This window comes from Peromyscus leucopus, chromosome 23, assembly GCF_004664715.2.
Source record: "Peromyscus leucopus breed LL Stock chromosome 23, UCI_PerLeu_2.1, whole genome shotgun sequence".
NCBI lineage: Eukaryota > Metazoa > Chordata > Mammalia > Rodentia > Cricetidae > Peromyscus > Peromyscus leucopus.
In genome coordinates, this window is record NC_051082.1 from 29246349 (window position 1) to 29265771 (window position 19423).

The 19423-nt window shown below is 44.1% G+C and overlaps 1 protein-coding gene across 6 annotated transcripts in view; it reads left to right on the forward strand.

Moving 5' to 3' along the window:
* The window catches only part of Zcwpw1 (zinc finger CW-type and PWWP domain containing 1), a 29722-nt gene extending 12267 nt beyond the window's left edge, over window positions 1-17455 (forward strand). For 5 of the 6 annotated variants that reach the window (XM_037198342.1, XM_037198345.1, XM_037198339.1 and 2 more), the window contains 9 exons: window positions 10705-10821; window positions 11430-11550; window positions 12186-12261; window positions 12671-12775; window positions 14111-14194; window positions 14708-14774; window positions 15054-15145; window positions 16633-16693; window positions 17091-17455. In XM_037198342.1, coding sequence (XP_037054237.1) covers window positions 10705-10821; window positions 11430-11550; window positions 12186-12261; window positions 12671-12775; window positions 14111-14194; window positions 14708-14774; window positions 15054-15145; window positions 16633-16693; window positions 17091-17338 — 971 coding nt within the window. In that variant the 3' untranslated portion in view covers window positions 17339-17455. The remainder of the gene's footprint in view (window positions 1-10704; window positions 10822-11429; window positions 11551-12185; window positions 12262-12670; window positions 12776-14110; window positions 14195-14707; window positions 14775-15053; window positions 15146-16632; window positions 16694-17090) is intronic. The other variant, XM_037198343.1, reaches the window with a different exon arrangement.
* Window positions 17456-19423: the final 1968 nt, after the last annotated feature.

The following is a 19423-nucleotide window of genomic DNA, read 5'->3' on the forward strand; positions in this document are numbered from 1 at the left end:
GATATGCAGTGACTAGGATGTTAAAGGAAACCACAGATAATATAATTTATCTTTCACAGTTGCTTCTGAGAAGATATGGAAAGAGGAAGAAAGAGAAAGATTTCATCTGTTTGGTTATTTATTTACACAGTCTATACTCTGTGTCTGGTACTTTAGATGGTGTCCAGGAAGAAAACTAAGGTGTGGCCAAAAAAGCGAACAGAACAGTTAGGAGAGGGTGATGTAACAATGTCAGGCAAGGAGAGAATTTCATGAAAGAGAGAACACCCAGCCATGTCAGATGCAACCACAGAGAAGTCAGGATGAGGATTTAAACATGTTCAAGTACATCACAATTAGTAGCTATCAGGTTTCGGTTATGGCTGCTGTATGAGTTGAGCAAGGTGACTGGCAGGCTATAGTTGGTTAAGAATTGGCACTAAGATGGCTTAGTTGTTAAAATGCTTGCCATGCAAGCATGAGGACCTGTGACAGATCACTAGCACCCACATAAAAAGCACCCACATAATGACGCACTCCTGTAGTCCTTGTCCTGAGAGGTGAGACAGCAGAGTCCCTGGGGCTCACTGGCCAGACAGTCAAGGTGCAGTGAGAGACCGTCTCAAATTTTTGTTTTTTCTCTTTTATTTTTTTGAGACAGGGTTTCTCTGTGTAGCCCTGGCTGTCCTGGAACTCACTCTGTAGACCAGGTTGACATTAAACTCAGAGATCTGCCTGCCTCTGCCTCTTGAGTATTTGTTTTTTTTTTTTCTTTTTTTTCTTTTTTTTTTTTTTTAAAGATTTATTTATTATGTATACAGCATGTATGACTGCAGGGCATAAGAGGGCGCAATCTCATTACAGATGTTGTGACCATGTGTTGCTGGAATGAACTCAGGACTCTGAAGAGCGTCAGTGCTCTTAACCTCTGAGCCATCTCTCCAGCCCCTCAAAACTCTTTTCAAAGGTGGAGAAGCCATTAAAAAAAAAAAGACATTCAATGTTGACCTATATCCTCCACATGCATGTGTACACATGTATACACACATAAACACACCCCTACCCCAACCATTAGTTTAGATGTGAAAATTAAGAGGGGGAAAATGGTCGATAAAAGGGAGTAAAGTGAAAATTATAGTATGGTTTTTCTTTTTATAATTACCTTTTTTTTTTTTGAGACTGTGCTTCATGTAGTCCAGGTTAGCCTTGAACTTACTGTGTAGTTGAGGATGACCTTGAATTCCTGATCCTTCTGCCTCTCCCTCCCAAGGGCTAGATTACAGGCATGTGCTGCTTTATTGTATGTATAACTTTATTGTAAAGGAGAGGGTTGGGAGGTAGCTCAATGGTAGAGCAGTTTCCTAGCTTGTACAAACACCTGGGCATGCCTTTGAACACACATGAAAAGTGGAAACACAACACAACAGTAGTAACATGGGCAAATAAAAGCAATGCCCCAATGGAAATGGGCATTTATATGCCAAAGGATAGTTATTTATAGAGGGAGGGAAAGATATAAGACTGGGAAGAGCCAGAGAATTTATTCTTCATCTGGAAGGCTGAAGACATTAGTCTTTGATGGAATGAAGGTTAGGATGGATGAGGTAGGAACTCATTTCTTTCTTCTGTTTTTTGGTTTGAGATTGAACCCAAGGCCTTATATATGCTAACCACGCAGTCTGCCACTGAATCACTTTGCTAACTTACTCTTTTCATAGCAATTCTTAGTGACTTATATGATGTGTCTGATATAGGTGCAAGAAATGATGAACAAGGGCCAAGGAGATGGATCAGTTGATAAAATGTTTTCCACAAGTATGAAGGTTTGAGTTCAAATCCCTAGAGCTCACATAGAATTGGATGCAATAGCACACACATGTAAACACAGGGAGATAGAAGGTGGAGACAGGAGAATCTTTGCAGGCTTAATAGCTACTTAGCCTGACATATACAGAAAGTGAGGGAAAAAAAAGAAAAATGAAGGTGACATTGTCTTTTGACCTCCACACACATGCTGTGGATATACATGGCCTGTATTTACATACATGCCACAGCATGCTTGTACTTACATTCACACACACACACATAGATAAAACAAAATATCAAAGAAAAATGATGAACTGGGCTGGATGTGGTGGCACACACCTTTAATCTCAGCACTCAGAAGGCAGAGGCAGGCAGATCTGTGAATTTGAGGTCAGCCTGGTCTACAAAGTGAGTTCTAGGACAGCCAGGGCTACACAGACAGAGAAATCATATCTCAAAACAAAACAAACAGAAAACAAAATGATGAAGCAAACAACTTCCCCCCAAAACAAAAAAGATGATGAACTAATCTGATAACTCTTCCTTCATAGAAACTACAATTTAATGTGTCAGATAGATAATAGATGTATCAAATAATGATGATATGACTTTGAGAAATTTGGTTATAAGAAATAAAATAGATCACACAATGTATCAGTAAGTTTAAAAAATAAAAAAAATAGGTAATAATTTGGAAGAAAACAGACTCACACACATTAAAAAAAAATCGAGCTGCATGTGGTGGCCCATGTCTTTAATCTTAGCACTCAGGAGGCAGAACCAGGTAGATCTCTGTGAGTTGGGGGCCAGCCTGGTCTATGTAGTGAGCTCCAGATCAGCCAAAGATACATATTGAGATCATGTCTCAAACAACAACCTAGAATGGTAAGTATAAGGACCAGTGAAATAAAAACTTAGCTAGTGTCTGATAATGTGCATATATGTACATAGTTTAAATTTTTCTTTGTGTGTATGTGTGCATATATATATATATGTATTCATGTTGTATTTGTCCATGTTTGTGCAAGTACATGCACATTCATATGTGTGTGTAGGCCAGAGGCAACCTGAGCTGTTGGTCCTCAGGAACTATCTGTCATTTGTTTTTGAGACGGGCTCTCATTAGCTTAGGTTGGCAGGCCAGTGAGCCCTAGGAATCCTCCGGTCCCCATCTCCCCAGTGCTGATTACAAGTATTTGCCCCTGTTCCAACAATTAAAAAAACCTTTTAAGTTAGTTTAATTTATTTGTGTGTGTGTGTGTGTGTGTGTGTGTGTGTGTGTGTGTGTGTGTACGTGTACATGTGTACATGTTCCTGACATGTGTGGAGGTCACAGACAACTTGCAAGAATTGGTTCTCTCTTTCTACCATATGGGACTCAGGGGCCAACTTAGATCATCAGGCTTGGTGGCAGATTCCCTTAACCGCTGAGCTGTCTCACCAGCCTTTGCTCATCTTCTTTATGCATGGGTTCTGGAGATTGAACTCAGGACTTGTAATGAAAAGTACTTTACTGACTGAGTCATCTCCTTATCCATACATTTACATAACTTTTTATCATAAAAGCATACATTGGTTTATATATTCTTGGAGAGACACTCTAGAAAGACTTTGCAAGCAACAGCTTGGTAGTAAGCCTGGACTTAATACAATTACATGATAAAGGAGGAGCTGGAAGTGTGATCTCTTGATCAGCTTGTTTAGGGCTTAATCACCCAAAGGGAAGATCTAATTAGACTATTTCTCAAAAGGAGAACTAAGAAGCTTGTCAATCAATCATTTTTTTTTTTTTTCTGTTTCTTCTAGTTGCTAAGGAGAGGGGAGCTCTCCTGGTATAGGATGTAGAAAGGGACTGACTATCATAAATACAATCTGTAATAAATGTGGTGAGGAAAAAGAACATCATGTCATGAAAGGAAACAGCGGAGCCCTAGGTAAGGTTAGGCTAGCCAGGGAGTGCATTCCTATGGAGACTGTTTCAGCGAAAACCTGCAAACTGACTAGAAGTTATCTAAGTGGAGGGGAGGAGGGAGTGGGTAAGATAAGATCATTTGGTATATTCTGAGTATCTGTTCTGTGATCAGGGGAGGAGGCACAGGGAGCGGCTTCAGAAACATGGAAAGAGATAGGCAATAACTCAATAAATAAAAACAAAATTGTACCAGGCTTTTTCTTTTGGGCCACCAACCAGCTCCCAAATCATTGACACAGAAGCTTATTATTAGTTTTGAAAGCTCAGCCTATCTTGGGCTCGTTTCTGGCTAGCTCTTTTAACTTGAATTAACTTGTTTCTCTTTATCTATCTTTTGCCTCGGGGCTTTTCACTTTCTTTTGTATATCTTACTTTCACTGCTTCTCATGTTTTCTGGCTGGCAGCTGCCTGCCTGGCCTTGGGTACCTCCCTTGTTCTCTCTTCCTTCTTCTCTTGTTCTGCCTTTCTCTCTTGAGCCTAGATTTCTCCTCTTATTTATTCTCTCTACTCACCAGCCCTGTCTATCCTTTCTCCTGCCTAGCTATTGGCTGTTCAGCTCTTTATGAGACCAATCATGTGCCTTAGGCAGGCAAGGTGAAACAAATGCAACACATCTTTACCTAATTAAACATACACCCTTACATTGTTAAACAAATGCAGCATAAACAAAAGTAACACACCTCTACACAGTTAAAGTAATATTTTGTAGCATAAACAAATGTAACACATCTTTACCTACTTAGAATAATATTCCACAACAGAGATAGGCAGTAACTCAATAAAAGAAAATACCATAGACAAGAGAGATGATTCAGCCCTTACAGAGGACCTGAGTGTGATTCTCAGCACTTAGGCCAGGTGGCTCACAACCACCCATAATTCTAGCTGTAAGGGATTTGATGTCCTCTTCTGGCCTCCATGGGCACATGCACTCATGTGCAAACATATAGATACATATATGTACCCAGATGTATAAAAATAAAATATTTGGGAGGCAAATACCATATAGTGAGAATTTCATCCCAAGGGCAGTGAGAAGCCATTGGTGGGTTGTATCCAGATGATCAACATCTTCAAATTAATGTTTGAAAATGGTCTTCATTAGAGAATGGAGTGTGGAGGGAGACAAGCCTGTTAATAACCGAGTGCTATTATCAGGATGTGTAGTGGCAGCTTAGACTAGGATGATGAAAGCAGAGATAGAAGTGCGTGGTTTTATAATATTTTAGAGATAAAATCATAAGAACTAGGTAATGATTAGTAATTGGTAGTCTATGAGAGAGGAAATTATCAAAAAAGATTGGTCTCTGGCATAATCAATTTACGTGGCAGGAAATGGAAATGGGGTAGAAGAAGACAGTGTGGGAGATGATTAAACATTCCGGTTTTGGTGCATAAAGTTTGAGTTCCGTATGAGACATCTAAATAGTGTAGGACGGGAGAGTAGCTCATTGATAGAGCTTGTGCTCAGCATATACGTGGTCCTGGGCTCAGTCCTCAGCACCACAAAAATTAATCAGTACAGTACAGCATTACCATACGATATAATACTATACAGGTGTCAAAGAGCAAGTCACTTAATTCATAACCGAAGCCAAAAGTATACAACTGCGTGTCATCATGTATGAAAAATGGATTTAAAAACCGTAGGGCTGGCAGAGCTGGGCTTACGGGACAGTGTGGTGTGAGGAGAGAAAACCTTTGGCTGAGCTTTGGAACCCTGAGTTTTTGAGACTGGATGGAGAACAGAAAGAACTGAGCAAAGGGAAGAGACAGAAACTGCCAGGAAGCTGAGAGGACACAGGGGATGAGGTATCCCATAGGACAGGAGGCTAGCCTTTCAGGAAGGAGCCATCCATCGGAATGCTCTGGACGTGTGCTGGTTACATCAGTCTCCATTGTCATGCAGCCACACACTCACACATGGTGAGCAGCAAGCAGGTCTTTTTGTTCCCCTCTCATTTTGTATTACTTCTTTGAGAATTTTAATAATTTTTTTTATATCATATTCACTCTTCCCTCAACACCTCTCAGATCCACCCCACTTCCCTACCCACACAACCTTTTGTTCTGTCTCTTTCTCAACTTGTCAAGTACAAAGAGCTGCCCCACCCTCCTGGGTGTGCGGCTTTCCACTGGGGTGTAGACAGTTTTCTTTAAGATCGAGGCTCTCTTTCCTAGTCTTGCTGGGTCACCTCCATAAATACCAAACTATTAGGGGCAATTGTGTTGGTAATTGTTTTTGTTTGCTTGCTTAGTTTTTGCTTTGTTTCCTTTTAAGAGACAGGATGGATCTCTTGTAGCCCAAGCTGGCCTTGGACTCCCGATCCCCCTGCCTCCTAAATTCTGGGATGACAGCACTGAGCCACTGCACCAAGTTAGTGAGGTGCTAGTAATGGGACCCAGGGCTTCATGTATGCTAGGCAAACATTGGACTGCTTGAGCTTCACCCCAGCAGCTGTCACTTCTAACTAACACATTCCCAATTAGTATTTTTTTTTATCTTGTTTTAAATTTTATTTTATGTGTGTGGGTTTTTTGCTTGCATGTATGTCTGTGCACTGTGTGCATGCTTGGTGCCTGCAGAGACCAAAAGAGGTCCACTCCTCTTGAACTGTAGTTACTGATTGTGAGCCACCACATGGGTGCTGGGATTTGAACCCAGACCCTCTGGAAAAACAAGTGCTGGTAACCACTGAGCCATTTCTCCAGACCTCAGTATTTTATTTTTAGATGAAGTACTTAAGAAATGATCCATACATAGTATAATGATGTTTTGAAAGGACCGAAGTGTAAGTCTGAGCAATGATTCCAGTCAGATGAGATTAGACATGGGTGAGGTATATCCCTGTGTTTGAAGATGTTTTAAGTAAAATTTGACAGTGGGTAAAAATTTAACACAGCAAACTTACAGGCAAAACATTGTTTGATGATATTAAATCTTTTTTTTGTTTGTATGTACATGTGTAAGTGCATGTGCATATGTGTATATGGTTTGGTGTGTGTGTGTATGTGTATGTGTGTGTGCACTAGAGATCAACCTTAGGTGTCTTCCTCAGTTACACTCTGTCTTCTATTCTGAGATGAGGTCTCTCACTGACCCTGGACGTCACTGATTCAGCTAGGCTGGCTGGCCAATGAACTCCAGGGATCCTGCTTTTATCTTCCTAGCACTGGGATCAAAGGTGTGCACTGCTGTGCCTAGATTTCACATGGATGCTGGAGATCAAACTCAGGTCCTCGTGCTCTTGGAGTGGATGGGATAGCCTGGAGGGCTGCAGGCCAAGCTAAAGTGAGAGTTGCAGGACTCTGAGCAGGTGAGGTGGGGAGGACAGGGCATGCTGTCGGAGGATGTTTGGACATGTGACTCGGAGGGTGTGTGTGCTTTCTGACATGACTGGGTCATGCAGGAGTGGGAGTAGGTTACTGAGGAGGTGTATGGAAAAGGGCCAAGAAATGAAGATGGGGTGCTCCTGAGGTATTCCTGTGATGTGGTTGTCATCTGAACTGAAGGCTTGAAGTGGAGAGGTAAAGACTGAGTAGGATGCCACCATCTTTTCGAGACAATAGGGCAAGGTAGTGCCTAATGGAGGGCACCTCAGAGAAAGGATTTCTGCAGGAGGGAGAGGCTTAGTGGGAATAAAGAAGTTTGCCCTACTTTCTGCCTCGAGAGATGTGGGGACTGTGAGAAGGAACAGACTCCACTTAGAGATCTGAGGTGGCAGTTGGGTGGGGACAGTGTCATTAGCATCCAGGTCTCAAAATGAAGATGGGGTGATGGAGATGGTTTGGTCAGTAAAGTGCTTGATGAGCAAGCGTGAGGACCTGAGTCTGTTGTTAAAACCCACATGAACGAGCTAGGTGCAGTGATGTGTGCCTCTAGGCCCAGTGCACAGGGAGCAGGGGCAGGAAGAATCAGGGAGCCCCAGGTTCAGAGAGATCCTGCCTTAAAACGTAAAATGAAGGGGGCTAGAGAGATGTCTCAGTGGCTTTTGTAGAGGACCTGAGTCCAATTCACAACACCCAGGTCAGATGACTCACAACTGACATTAACTCCATCTCCTGAGGATCCAATGGCTATGACTTTCTCCATGAGCACTGCACTCCACTCACACACTCCTACATACACATAACTAAAAATAAAAACAAACTCTTACCAGCATGGTGGCACATGCTTTTAATCTGAGCACTTGGGAGGCAGAGGCAGAGGCAGACAGAACTCTGAGTTTGAGGACAGTGAAGCCTTGCCTCAAAAAAAAAAAAAAAAAAAAAACACAAAACAATAAATAAACAAATAATTCTTTTTTAAAAAAGATTTATTATGTATGCAATGTTCTGCCTGCATGCCAGAAGAGGGTGCCAGATCTCATTACAGATGGTTGTGAGCGCCATGTGGTTGCTGGGAATTGAACTCAGGACCTTTGGAAGAGCAGCCAGTGCTCTTAACCTCTGAGCCATCTCTCCAGCCCAAACAAATAATTCTTTAAAAGCCCATGTGCATGTGTGTACATACATGCACACACATACACACATAACCCCCAAATCACATACCCAAAAAAATAATAAGATGGAGTGCAATAGGGAAGGGTGCTGATCATAAACCTCTGACCTCTACACACTCACACACACACACACACACACACACACACACACACACACACAAGCTTGAGGATGTGTGAATAGTTGTTTCTCAAGCTTGTGAAGTTTCATAGAACAAAGTGGAAAAGTTGAGCAGATATAAGTGGAGGTCTGAATGGTGATGAATAAAAGGAAGCCATGGCCTTGGTGTGGGGACAAAGTAAGTGGTTAAGAGAGTACTGTTGGACCCAGACCTGGGTCTTGTGGAGGAGGATGAACTCTGGACATTGGTCTTAAAGGATGCAAGTTTGTCATTTTTTTATTTAATATTTTTATTTTATAATAACTTAATTTCACACATCAGCCACGGATTCCTCCATCCTCCCTCCTCCCACTCCCCAACCCTCCCCTCCAACCCATCCCCCATTCCCATTTCCTCCAAGGCAAGGTCTCCCCTGGGGAGTTAGCCCAGCCTGGTAAACTCAGCCAAGGCAGGTCCATTCTCCTCCCTACACCAAGGCTGAGCAAAGAGTCCCAGCGTAGACCCCAGGCTCCAAAAAGCCAGCCCATGCACCAAGGACAGGTCTGGCTCCACTGCCTGGGGGCCTCCCAAACAGTTCAAGCTAATCAACTGTCTCACTTATCCAGAGGGCCTGCTCCAGATCCATGGGGGCTCCTCAGCCATTGGTTCACAGTTCATGTGTTTCCACTAGTTTGGCTATTTGTCCCTGTGCTTTTTCCAATCGTGGTCTCAATATCTCTTGCTCATACAGTTCCTCCTCTCTCTAACTTTGTAATTTTTTAAGGTTTTATTTTGTTTTTAATTATGTGTATGCATGTGTGTCTGAATGTGGATTTGTGCACATGAGTGCAGTGTTTTCTGAGGCCAGATGAGGAAGTGGATCCTGTGCTGGCTAGTTTTATGTCAATTTGACACAAGCTAGAGTCACTGGAGAGGAGGGACACTCAATTGAGAAAGTGCCTCCATAAGATTGGCAAGCCTGTAGGGCATTTCTTAATTAGTGATTGATGAGGGAGGGCCCAGCTCATTGTGGGTGATGACACCCCTGAGCTGGTGGTCCTGGGTTCTCTGAGAAAGCAGGCTGAGCAAGCCATGGGAAGCAAGCCAGTAAGCAGCACCCCTCCATGGCTTCTGTATTAGCTCCTGCTTCCAGGTTCCTGCCCTGTTTGAGTTCTTCTCATGACTTTCCTTTGTTGATAAACTGTGATGTGGAAGCGTAAGCCAGATAAGCCCTTTCCTCCCCATGTTGCTTTGGTCATGGTCTTTCAACACAGCAATAGTAACCCTAACTAAGACAGTTCCCTAGGGCTGGAGTTGCAGGCAGGTGTGAGATGCCCTGTGTGGGCTGGGAACTGAACTGGGGTCCTCTGAAAGGGTAGTATGTGCTCTGCTCTTAATCATTGAGACAGCTGTTCAGCCCCACAAGCTTGTAATTTGATAACAGAAGGATAAATCAGTTGAGATTTGGGTAAGAATTTCAATTACAGATACTGTGCACAGAAGAGGTGCTGGTTAGTATATTAGTGCGATGTCAGAGAGTCGGACCCACTGGCCTGGAACTCACCAAGTAGGCTAGGCTAGTTAGCCAGTGAGCTCTAGGGAATGTGCCTATCTCTGTCTCCCCAGTGCCAGGATTACAAGCACCCATCACCATGCCCAGGGTTTTTTACATGGGTAGTGTGAGGATCTAACTCAGTTCTCCTGCTTCCAAGGAAAGCAGCCCCAAGCTTTCTGTTTCTTTGTGATAACAGGATGGACCCTTTGGCTTTGCAAAAGTTAAAAAATAGTATTCTACAGAACACTGAGCTACACTTCCAGCACTAAGGCAACCATTAAAGTGGTTTTTGTTTTTTGTTTTTTTTAAGTTTTAACATTTGTGTGTGTGTGTGTGTGTGTGTGTGTGTGTGTGTGTGTGTGTGTGTGTGTCTAGGGGGGGTTTGTGTACATGAGCAAAATGCCTATGGAGGCCAGAAGGAGGCCTCAGATCCCCTGGAGTGGAAGTTAAGACATTTGTGAGCTGCCCCATGTGGATGCTGGGAACTAAACCCTGGGAAAACGATGCGTGCTGGTCTAAGGCAACCTTTCTGTTTGATGTCACTACAGGAAGCATCACTTGTGCCTGGTAGAGAGAAGATGACAGTGTAAGGCTTGAGTTCTAAGGTCAGCTCTGTCACTGAGTTAGGTTGACCTTCAGCAACTTGTTGTCTTCCCCAAGCTTTCACTCGGCTATTTTAATTCAGAGACTTGACTAGTGATTCAGGGGCCATCGGGAAAGTTACATCGAATTTAGTTGGATCGAAGAAGGACGAGTGTGTTTTTGTCTCATCTTCATTTCTTGTTGTCACAGGCCAGTGTCTCATCTGGGTCCAGTGTTCCTCTCCAAAGTGTGAGAAATGGAGGCAGCTACGTGGAGGCATTGATCCCTCAGTTCTCCCAGATAACTGGTCTTGTGATCAGAACCCAGGTAGAAAGGAATGGAAATGTTTTCTCCAGTTTTTATTACTCCTCCGTTTCTTTCTCAGCATGTCTCCTTTCAGTTAGGTACAACTTAGATAGAGCTGGCATTGAGGTCCTTGTGGGCACTGGGAAGGGAGGATCTTCCTGTTCTGTGGGAGGAAGGATGGGTGGCCTGGGAACCTTTATGAGTACACCAAGTGAATCCACTTGTGTCAACCTTGCCTGATGGTATCAGTGCTTCCTGGAATATGGGTGTTGCACTGTGGATATAGAGAGATATATGACGAGGGGAAAAGCAAATGAGAAAGACTCAGTGAGCTTAGCATTCATTCTAGACTGTTTGAAGGGGTTTGGGACAGATTATGATCATCTTGTCCAGCGCACTTATTTTCCAGATGAGAAAGCCTCTTAGAGAAACGACCCCCACACTGCTCCACAGAGGGGCAGAGTCACACTGGGATGGAGCAGGACCCTCTTGCCTGTGGCTGCATTTCCTCTATGGGTTTCTAGTCTCTTCCACCTGCAGCCTGTACCACTTCCCTTTGCCCTCTCGTGGTCTGCATCCTGGTTTCACCCTTTGAGCCTCCTGTTTCTGTAGTCCTTCTCTTTTGGCAGACCTGAACTATAATCGCTGTGATATTCCTGAGGAGACCTGGACAGGGTGTGAGAGCGATGTGGCCTATGCCTCCTATGTTCCAGGATCCATCATCTGGGCCAAGCAATACGGTTACCCCTGGTAGGGCACCATAACAGAGAATATCTTTCCTGAACTTGGGAGTGGTAGAGTCATGCGGAGAGGAAAGGATATGGCAATCATTTGTCATAGATGTGGTACCTTCATTAGAAAGAGCATCAGTGAGGGAAAAGATAGAGGGCTGAGCTGGGAGCCTTGGAAGACTGTAGGTTTCAGGGTGGAGGTGGGATCTCTGGAAAAATGGGTCCAATGATACTGCAGTGAGTGGAGGAAAATAAAAGACCTAAAGCAATTTCTTGTTTTTGAGACAATGCTAGCCTTGAGCTTGAAATCCTGCCTAAGCTTCCCTAGTGCCATGAATTGTAAGGCACATGCCACCAAGCCCTGCTTCAAGGCATTTAAAAATGTTGAGATGCGAGAGACATGCAAAGTAAAGAGAAGGATGAGTAGTTTAGCCTCTTTTCTGGTGATGGTCAGAGGTTCTGTCCACAGGCTTGCTAGGATGACTGAGCTTTCTTTGATGCTGGTGGAAGTCAAGTCAGTCATTTGGTAGTGGCTAACGGAGTATAGCTTTTGGATCTTCTACAAAACATCTTGCTCTTTTCCATGTGTGCATGATGGTGAGGTTGTGTTCTGATCATAACCTCTTTCTCTCCCATCCCATCCCTCTTCCCCAGGTGGCCAGGCATGATAGAATCTGACCCTGACCTGGGGGAGTATTTTCTTTTTGCATCTCATCTTGATTCCCTGCCGGTGAGTTTCTTGGTTCTGCCGAGCAGCAGCATAACCATCCTAACATGTTTAGAGTTAGAAACATAGATGTAGCCAGTAGACACATGTGGAAGCAAACACTTAACTGGAGTGACAGATATGGAGGGGAGATAAACACACAGAGAGATGAACTTATATTGAGATACATTTGCTTCCTAGCATGGCGTTTTTGTTTTGTTGTTCAGTACACATTGCTTGGGATTCCTGAGGTCAGCATAGAGGAACAGTGGAGTGAGCTGGGTAGGTGAGCCAGGGCTCAGGGAATATATGAGCTCCAGCATCTTCCCCGTGAATCCCCTCCCTCCCCCACACTCTGTCTTTCTCTACCATTTCTGACAAGGGAAAAGCAGAGAGAAGGGCAGGAACCAAACAAGCCCATCTTTTGTTACAGTCCAAGTACCATGTGACATATTTTGGAGAAACAGTTTCTCGTGCGTGGATCCCAGTTAGCATGCTGAAGAACTTCCAGGAGCTGTCCCTGGAGCTAGCCAGAGTGGTGAGCAAACTTTGGGGTTCTGCTGTGATACAGGGAACAGGGCATTTTTGTGTGTGAGCCTTTGTTTGCTGTTTTTTGAGAGAGGGCCAGGCTTGCTTGGAATTCACTGTGTAGTCAAGGATGACCTAGAACATCTGATCCTCCTGCCTCCAACCTCCTAAATCCCAGGATTACAGGCAAGCACCACCACACCATGTTCTGAGTCAGTTTGAAAGTTGCAGCAGTAAGGGCCCAGGTTAACTCAGGGTTTCTCAGTCCTAGCACTGTGGGCATCTTGGTCCACGTAGTCCTCTGCATGCAGGTGTTAGCAGCATCCCTGGGCACTGCAGCATCCTCTATCCTATGTCTTGCCCTCTTCTAGTTGTGACAGCTAAATAATTGTCCCCAAACTTTGTCTCCTAGGAGACAGTCTTCCCTAGTGGAGAAGCATGTAGTTAGCTAAATCGTATTTCTTTCCTATAATCATTTTGGGTTTAACTAGCTTAAAGTGAGCAGAGATGCTGAAGCCCATTGTGATGACCTTTGGAATTATGGAGTTGGGAGAAAAGATGTTTGTTGTATGCCTACTATTCAATCGAGCTACGAGCATTAAACTGCTGGGTTCAGAGGAACTCGTGAGAAGCTGAAAAGTGGAGTCCCCTGAACTTCAGTCTTCTTTTCCTTCAAATCCCTGTGTGATTCACTGTGGAGGGTACTAAAGCACCAGAGGTTTATTGGGAAGGAGAGTGTTGTTTCTGAGCCCAGGAAGATTAAGAACAGAGTGTCATGTCAGTACCCGGAACTGATAGTTAAGCAATTGTAGCTAAGATAATGTCCAAGTCAGGGGTGGTGATTCACATCTATAATTCAGCATTCAGAAAGCTGAGGTAGCAGAGTTGCTGTGAGTTTGAGGCCAATAGGCTGTAGTGAGTGCCTGGCCAGACTGAGCCACAGTGTGTGGAGAGAGAGAGAGAGAGAGAGAGAGAGAGAGAGAGAGAGAGAGGAGAGAGAGAGAGGAGAGAGGTAGTGGTATGTTGTGGTCACTTTTCTAATAATATTTTTTTTTTTTAAAAAAATATTTATTTTATTTTTAATTGTGGATATGTGCACTTCATGCAAGTACCTATAGAGGCCCAAAGCTTCAGATCCCCCGAGGCTGGAGTTTAGATGGTTATTAGTTGCCTGATGTGGATGCTGAGAACTGAACTTGGGTCCTCTGGAAAAGCAATATTTAGCTGCTGAGCCATCTCTCTAGCCCCATATTGAATAATTTCAAGAATTATTAGTTATTTGAGAGTTTTTATGTTGACTATTTTCAAAGATATATCTATCATGAACTCTAACCTTCTGTCTTAGAAAAAATGCAAGAACAAGGACTATGGCCAGAAACTGGAGGCAGCCATAAGGATGGCTCACAAGGCAGAGCAGATCAGTGTTCAGGTGGGCGAGTGCCCAGCCCACAGCCTGGGTCCCCCTGCTGCCTCACAGCCGGGATCTGTTTTCCCTGCCTGGCCGGGTTTCCTGATGCCTAAGCCATCCACTCCTTTCCTACCCTTGGACAGGTGATGTCTTCTCTCAGCCCAAACACAGTTTTTACCCTCAAATCCCTCTGGAAGGAGCAGGGGTGTGGTAGAGAATGACACGTGAATTTCTCTTTCCTAGTTACTTGTCCCATCATGAATAAACTAGAAAAGAGATTATAATTAATCTCTATTAAAGGATCAGATAAAACTAATGTGATATTTCAAGTGAAAATGGTTTGGAAGATGAACACAGACTTTGTCATTACTAGAATCTAGAAGACAGGGCAAAAACTGGGTCTGGGAGGGTGGTGGGGGACACTGTTGTGTCTGGGAGGGTGGTGGGGGACACTGTTGTGTCTGGGAGGGTGTTGGGGGACACTGTTGTGTCTGGGAGGGTGATGGGGGACACTGTTGTGTCTTGGTTCCCCAGGAGCGGGTTAACTTGTTTGGTTTCTGGAGTCGATACAATGGATCTGACGGCAGTGGGGAAGGGAAAGGTAGGAAAGTAGTGGCAGGAGGGTGGAGAGCCCCTTCTCCCTGTAGGACCCAAGCCTGCACCCTCCCCATTCCAGATTCTCTAGTGGGCGCTCTTGTGACTGTGACCCCGGAGAGGATGAGACAGGGTATGTGAGTGTGATGAGTGTGACCGTGGTGACATGGGAACCATCCCGAGGACTTGGCAGGCAGGGTTGGAAGATGGATTTCCAGAAATTACCTCTACCTCACTAGATGCATCGTGGACACGTAGTCTTCCTTCCTTTCCCTCGCCCGCCTAGATTTGATGGTCTGTGAGCCCAGCAGCCCCGAGTGTTGTCTGGAGAAAGAGAAGGACTCAGAGGAGGAGAAGGAGGAGAAAGAAGAGAAGAAAGTAAAGCTGCTTTAGAGAAAGTTCTTGTGACATTTCTGCTTGGGATTCCTGGAGGGATGCAGTTGGCATAGAGTGGCGGTCCCTGTGAACCATCCAGCCCCAGGCCCTGACAGGCTGGCCTTACCCTGAGGCTCCTAGGGCTGGGGTGGTGGCGGGGGAGTTTTCCTTCCTTACTGGGACTTTCTCAGCCCTTTAGGAGATTTCTTCTTGAGCACAGTCTCAATTTGTGCTGTGTTCCTTTGGTTCTTCATGTAATTTTGGGGAGCCCCTCATGCTTTTTCCACTCCTTTCTCCTGGGTGGGGACTTAAGATGCCACCCCTTTTCTTAGTATCACTGTGAAACATGCATTTTTCTCTTTCTCTTTTATCTTTTAGTTTACCGTGGTTTTTTTTTTTTTGTTAAAAAAATTATTACACTTATTTACTTGGGGGTGGGAATGCATGCCAGAGAACAATTTGAGGGAGTTGGTTCTCTGTTTCTACCATGTGGGTCCCTCCAGCGGAACTCAAGTTGTCGGGCTTAGAGCCACTGAGCCATCTCACAGTCTCTAATTTACACCCCCCCCTGGCTTAATTTTCTTCATATGCATTCAATCTTTGCATTGACTGGTACTAAACAGGATGGATGACATTTTTTTTTTTTTTTTTTTTTTTCGAGACAGGGTTTCTCTGCATAGCTTTGCGCTGTCTGGAGCTCACTTGTAGCCAGCTGCCTCGAACTCACAGAATCCACCTGCTCTGCTTCCGAGTGCTGGATTAAGGCGTGCGCACCACGCCGGCTTTTTTTTTTGTTTTTTTGTTTTTTTTTTTTTTTTTTCGAGACAGGGTTTCTCTGCGCAGCTTTGCGCCTTTCCTGGAGCTCACTTGGTAGCCCAGGCTGGCCTCGAACTCACAGAGATCCGCCTGGCTCTGACCACATGTTTTCTATGTCCTGCTACAGGTTTAAACTGCATCAGGCTGCAACAAAACCTAATTTGACTTTCTGAAGCCCATCATTATTCTCTAGCACCCCTCTACTAAAAAGAGAATATGTGTTCAGGTGCATGTGTGTGTAGGTGTGCACACATGTATGTGCAAATGTATATGGAGGCCACAGGTCAATCTCAAGTGTCATTCTTCAGGTGCCTTCCACCTTGGTTTTTGAGCTCTATCTGGAACTTGTCCATTTAGTAGGTTGGCTGACAAGCCCGAAGGATGTACCTGTTTTCATGTCCCTGGTGCTGGATTACAAGTGTGCCCCATCACGTGCAGCTTTTTTAGTTTGTTTTTTGAGACAGGGTTTCTCTGTGTAACAGTCCTGGCTGTCCTGGAACTCACTTTGTAGATCAGGCTGACCTTGAACTCATCACACAGTTTTTTTATGTGTGTTCTGTAAATTGAACTCAGTTCCTCGTGTTTGCATGGGAATCACATGACTAGGTGCCTTCTCAGTTTTAGGAAGAATTTTGTGATTCAATTTACTTTTTTCTGTTCTTTCCCTATTGAAGGACCCAACTTTGCCTAGACCCAAGCCAGCTAAAATACAGACCAAAAAAACCAAGTCAAGAGGTAAGGAAGACAGCTGGAAAGGGGCAAGTCCCACAGGTAGGAGGGCAGAGGCAGAGAGTAAGTGTTTTCCAGTAGCTGTGCTGGGCTGAATCTCATCTCCAGGACCTGAGAGTACAGGCTGGGCCGATGCCAGGGAGGAAGTCATAGTGCCTCGTTCTTGTTTCCGAAGACTTAGGTGAAAGGTGTAGGGCTCAGCTTGGTCACCAAGGTTGAGTTCTTGGAGAAGGCTGGTTCTGAGGAGAACCGTGGTGGGGAGAAGACCCTGGGTCAGCAATGTCAAGATGGCTAGAGCTGGAAGCCACTGAGGGAACCTGCTAGACTGAGAATGAGGAGGAGATGTGGGACGAGGCAGAAACAAAACACATTTTCTTCATGCTTGGCGGCTGGGGCTTTACAGGCCCATCAGGAGGACCAGCCGGGACTTCAAAAGAGAAGACTGTGAAGAAGTCTCTGGGCAGTGAGTCTGCAGTCCCTCCTGGACCTGTTATGGGAGGGAAAGAAGAACAGGGGAATTTAGACCTGGACCATCCAGGTAGGGATCAGAGACTCGAGGGCCAGGGGGAAATGAAGACCTTGTCTGCATCTCCTCTCCCTGGGTCATTTCTGAACAGTTCTATAACTCTTCATGCTTTTGTGCTGCAGTAGGAGGATTATCAAGTTGAGGCTGGCCTGTGTTGTATATAAGTTCTAGGCTAGCATGGGCTACATAGTAGGACCCTTTTTCAAAAACATCAAAAAAAAAAAAAAAAAAAAAAAAAAAAAAGGATAGGAACAGGAGGAGAATAAATGAAATTCTGAATGAAAGACCATGTCTCAGATTGAACCTAGAACATACTTTATAAACTTAATTGTGGCCAGTTATATAGTATGGAAGGCCTTTAATCCCAGCACCCAAGAGGCAGAGGCAGGCAGCTCTCTGAGTTTCAGGCCAGCCTGGTCTATACAGTCTAGGCCAGCCAGAGCTACATAGTGATACTCTATTTCAAAATAACTAAATAAACAAACAAACTTAGTTGTTACTGATTTGATTAAATCTAATGATAATCCAATGGTAAAGAGCATTTATTGATGTGGGCTGGCTATGTGGATGCTTGATGCTTCTATGATGTACTCTCTAAGTCTTTTCAGTGGTTCCATTACTAGATAGTTGGCATTTTACACTTATATGTTTTGTTTGTGTGTGCATGTTTGCATGCCATGGTGCAGATGTAGAGGTCAGAAGGCAACATTTGGGAGTCAGTTATCTCCTTCTACCATGTGGGTTCCCCCACTGAACCATCTCACTGACTTGTTTTGTTATTGAGACAAGGTCTCACTATGTAGTCCTAGCTGACGGGGAACTCACTATATAGACTAGGCTGCCCTTGAATTCACTGAGATATACCTGCCTTTGCCTCCAGAGTGCTGGAATTAAAGGTGTACACCACCATGCTCAGCTTCTGATTTTTTAAAATATAATATGGTTAATTCTTTTGAGAACTTTTTCTCTTTCTTTTTTGGGGGTGGGGATGGGGTGAGATTTAAGATAGCGTTTCTCTGTGTAGCCCTACCTATCCTGGAACTCACTCTTGTAGACCAGGCTGGCCTTGAACTCACAGAGATCCACCTGCCTCTGCATCCTGAGTGCTGGGAATAGAGGGCATGTGTTACGCTGCCTAGCTTGGGAATTTCTTACAGTGTATTTTGGTCATGTTCACCCCTCAGCTTCTCCTATATCTATGCTCTTCACACTCCTCTCCCTAATCACACAAGCTTGGGTTTTCTTCTTCCCCTCACCAGTTTGTCCAGCTAGTCTTGGAGTGGGTCCTGGCCTGGAGTGTAGTTGCCCTACCAGGGGTCAGTCAGATTAAAGAAAACTGACTTTCCCACTCCCATCAGTGATCAAGCTAAATCAAGCACTGGCTGCTCTTCCAGAGGACCCAGGTTCAGTTTCTGGCACACACACGACAGCTCACAACTTTAGTTCCTGGGGATCCAACACCCTCTTCAGAACCCCCTGGGCACTTCCTGTATGTGATGCATATAAATGCAGGGAAAACAACCATATACACAAAATAAAATTAAATCTTTCTTAAAAAATGCCAGTAGCATCTCATCCTGTAGTGAGATTTCATGTCCTTTCCATACTGAATTTTATCTGGTTTAAGCTTGTGTAGATTTTATACTCGCTGTCACAATCACTGTGAGTTCATATGTACAACTGACCTCTTATGTTCAGAAATTGTTTCCTCTACCTCTGGCTCTTACACAGCCTTTTGCCTTGACTCCCCTCTTTTTCAAAGATCCTTGAGCCGTGGGTAGAGGGATGTGAGTATGTCCCTATGAGGACTGAGATGCCACAGTCTCTCATTCTCAGGACGTTGGCCAGTTGAGTGACTCTGTTAATTGTCACCTGCTGCAAGGAGAAGCGGCTCTGACAAGGTTGAGAGACGCACAGATCTGTGGGGACAGCAGTGAAGTTGTTAGAGTCACTTTAATTCCATGTCCATTAATAGAGGATTGGAGTGGATTTTCCTTAGGGCCAAAGATTGTCAAATGCAGGTTCTTGGACCCTTTAATAGTGCCAGGTCTGGGTTCCATCTCATGGAATGGGCTTTAGATTTTTGACATTTTATTTATTTATTTTTAATATATATATTTAAAATTTAATATATATTAAAAATTAATATATATTTAAAATTTTTATATGTATGGGTGTTTTGCTTGCATATAAATGCATACTTGGTGCTC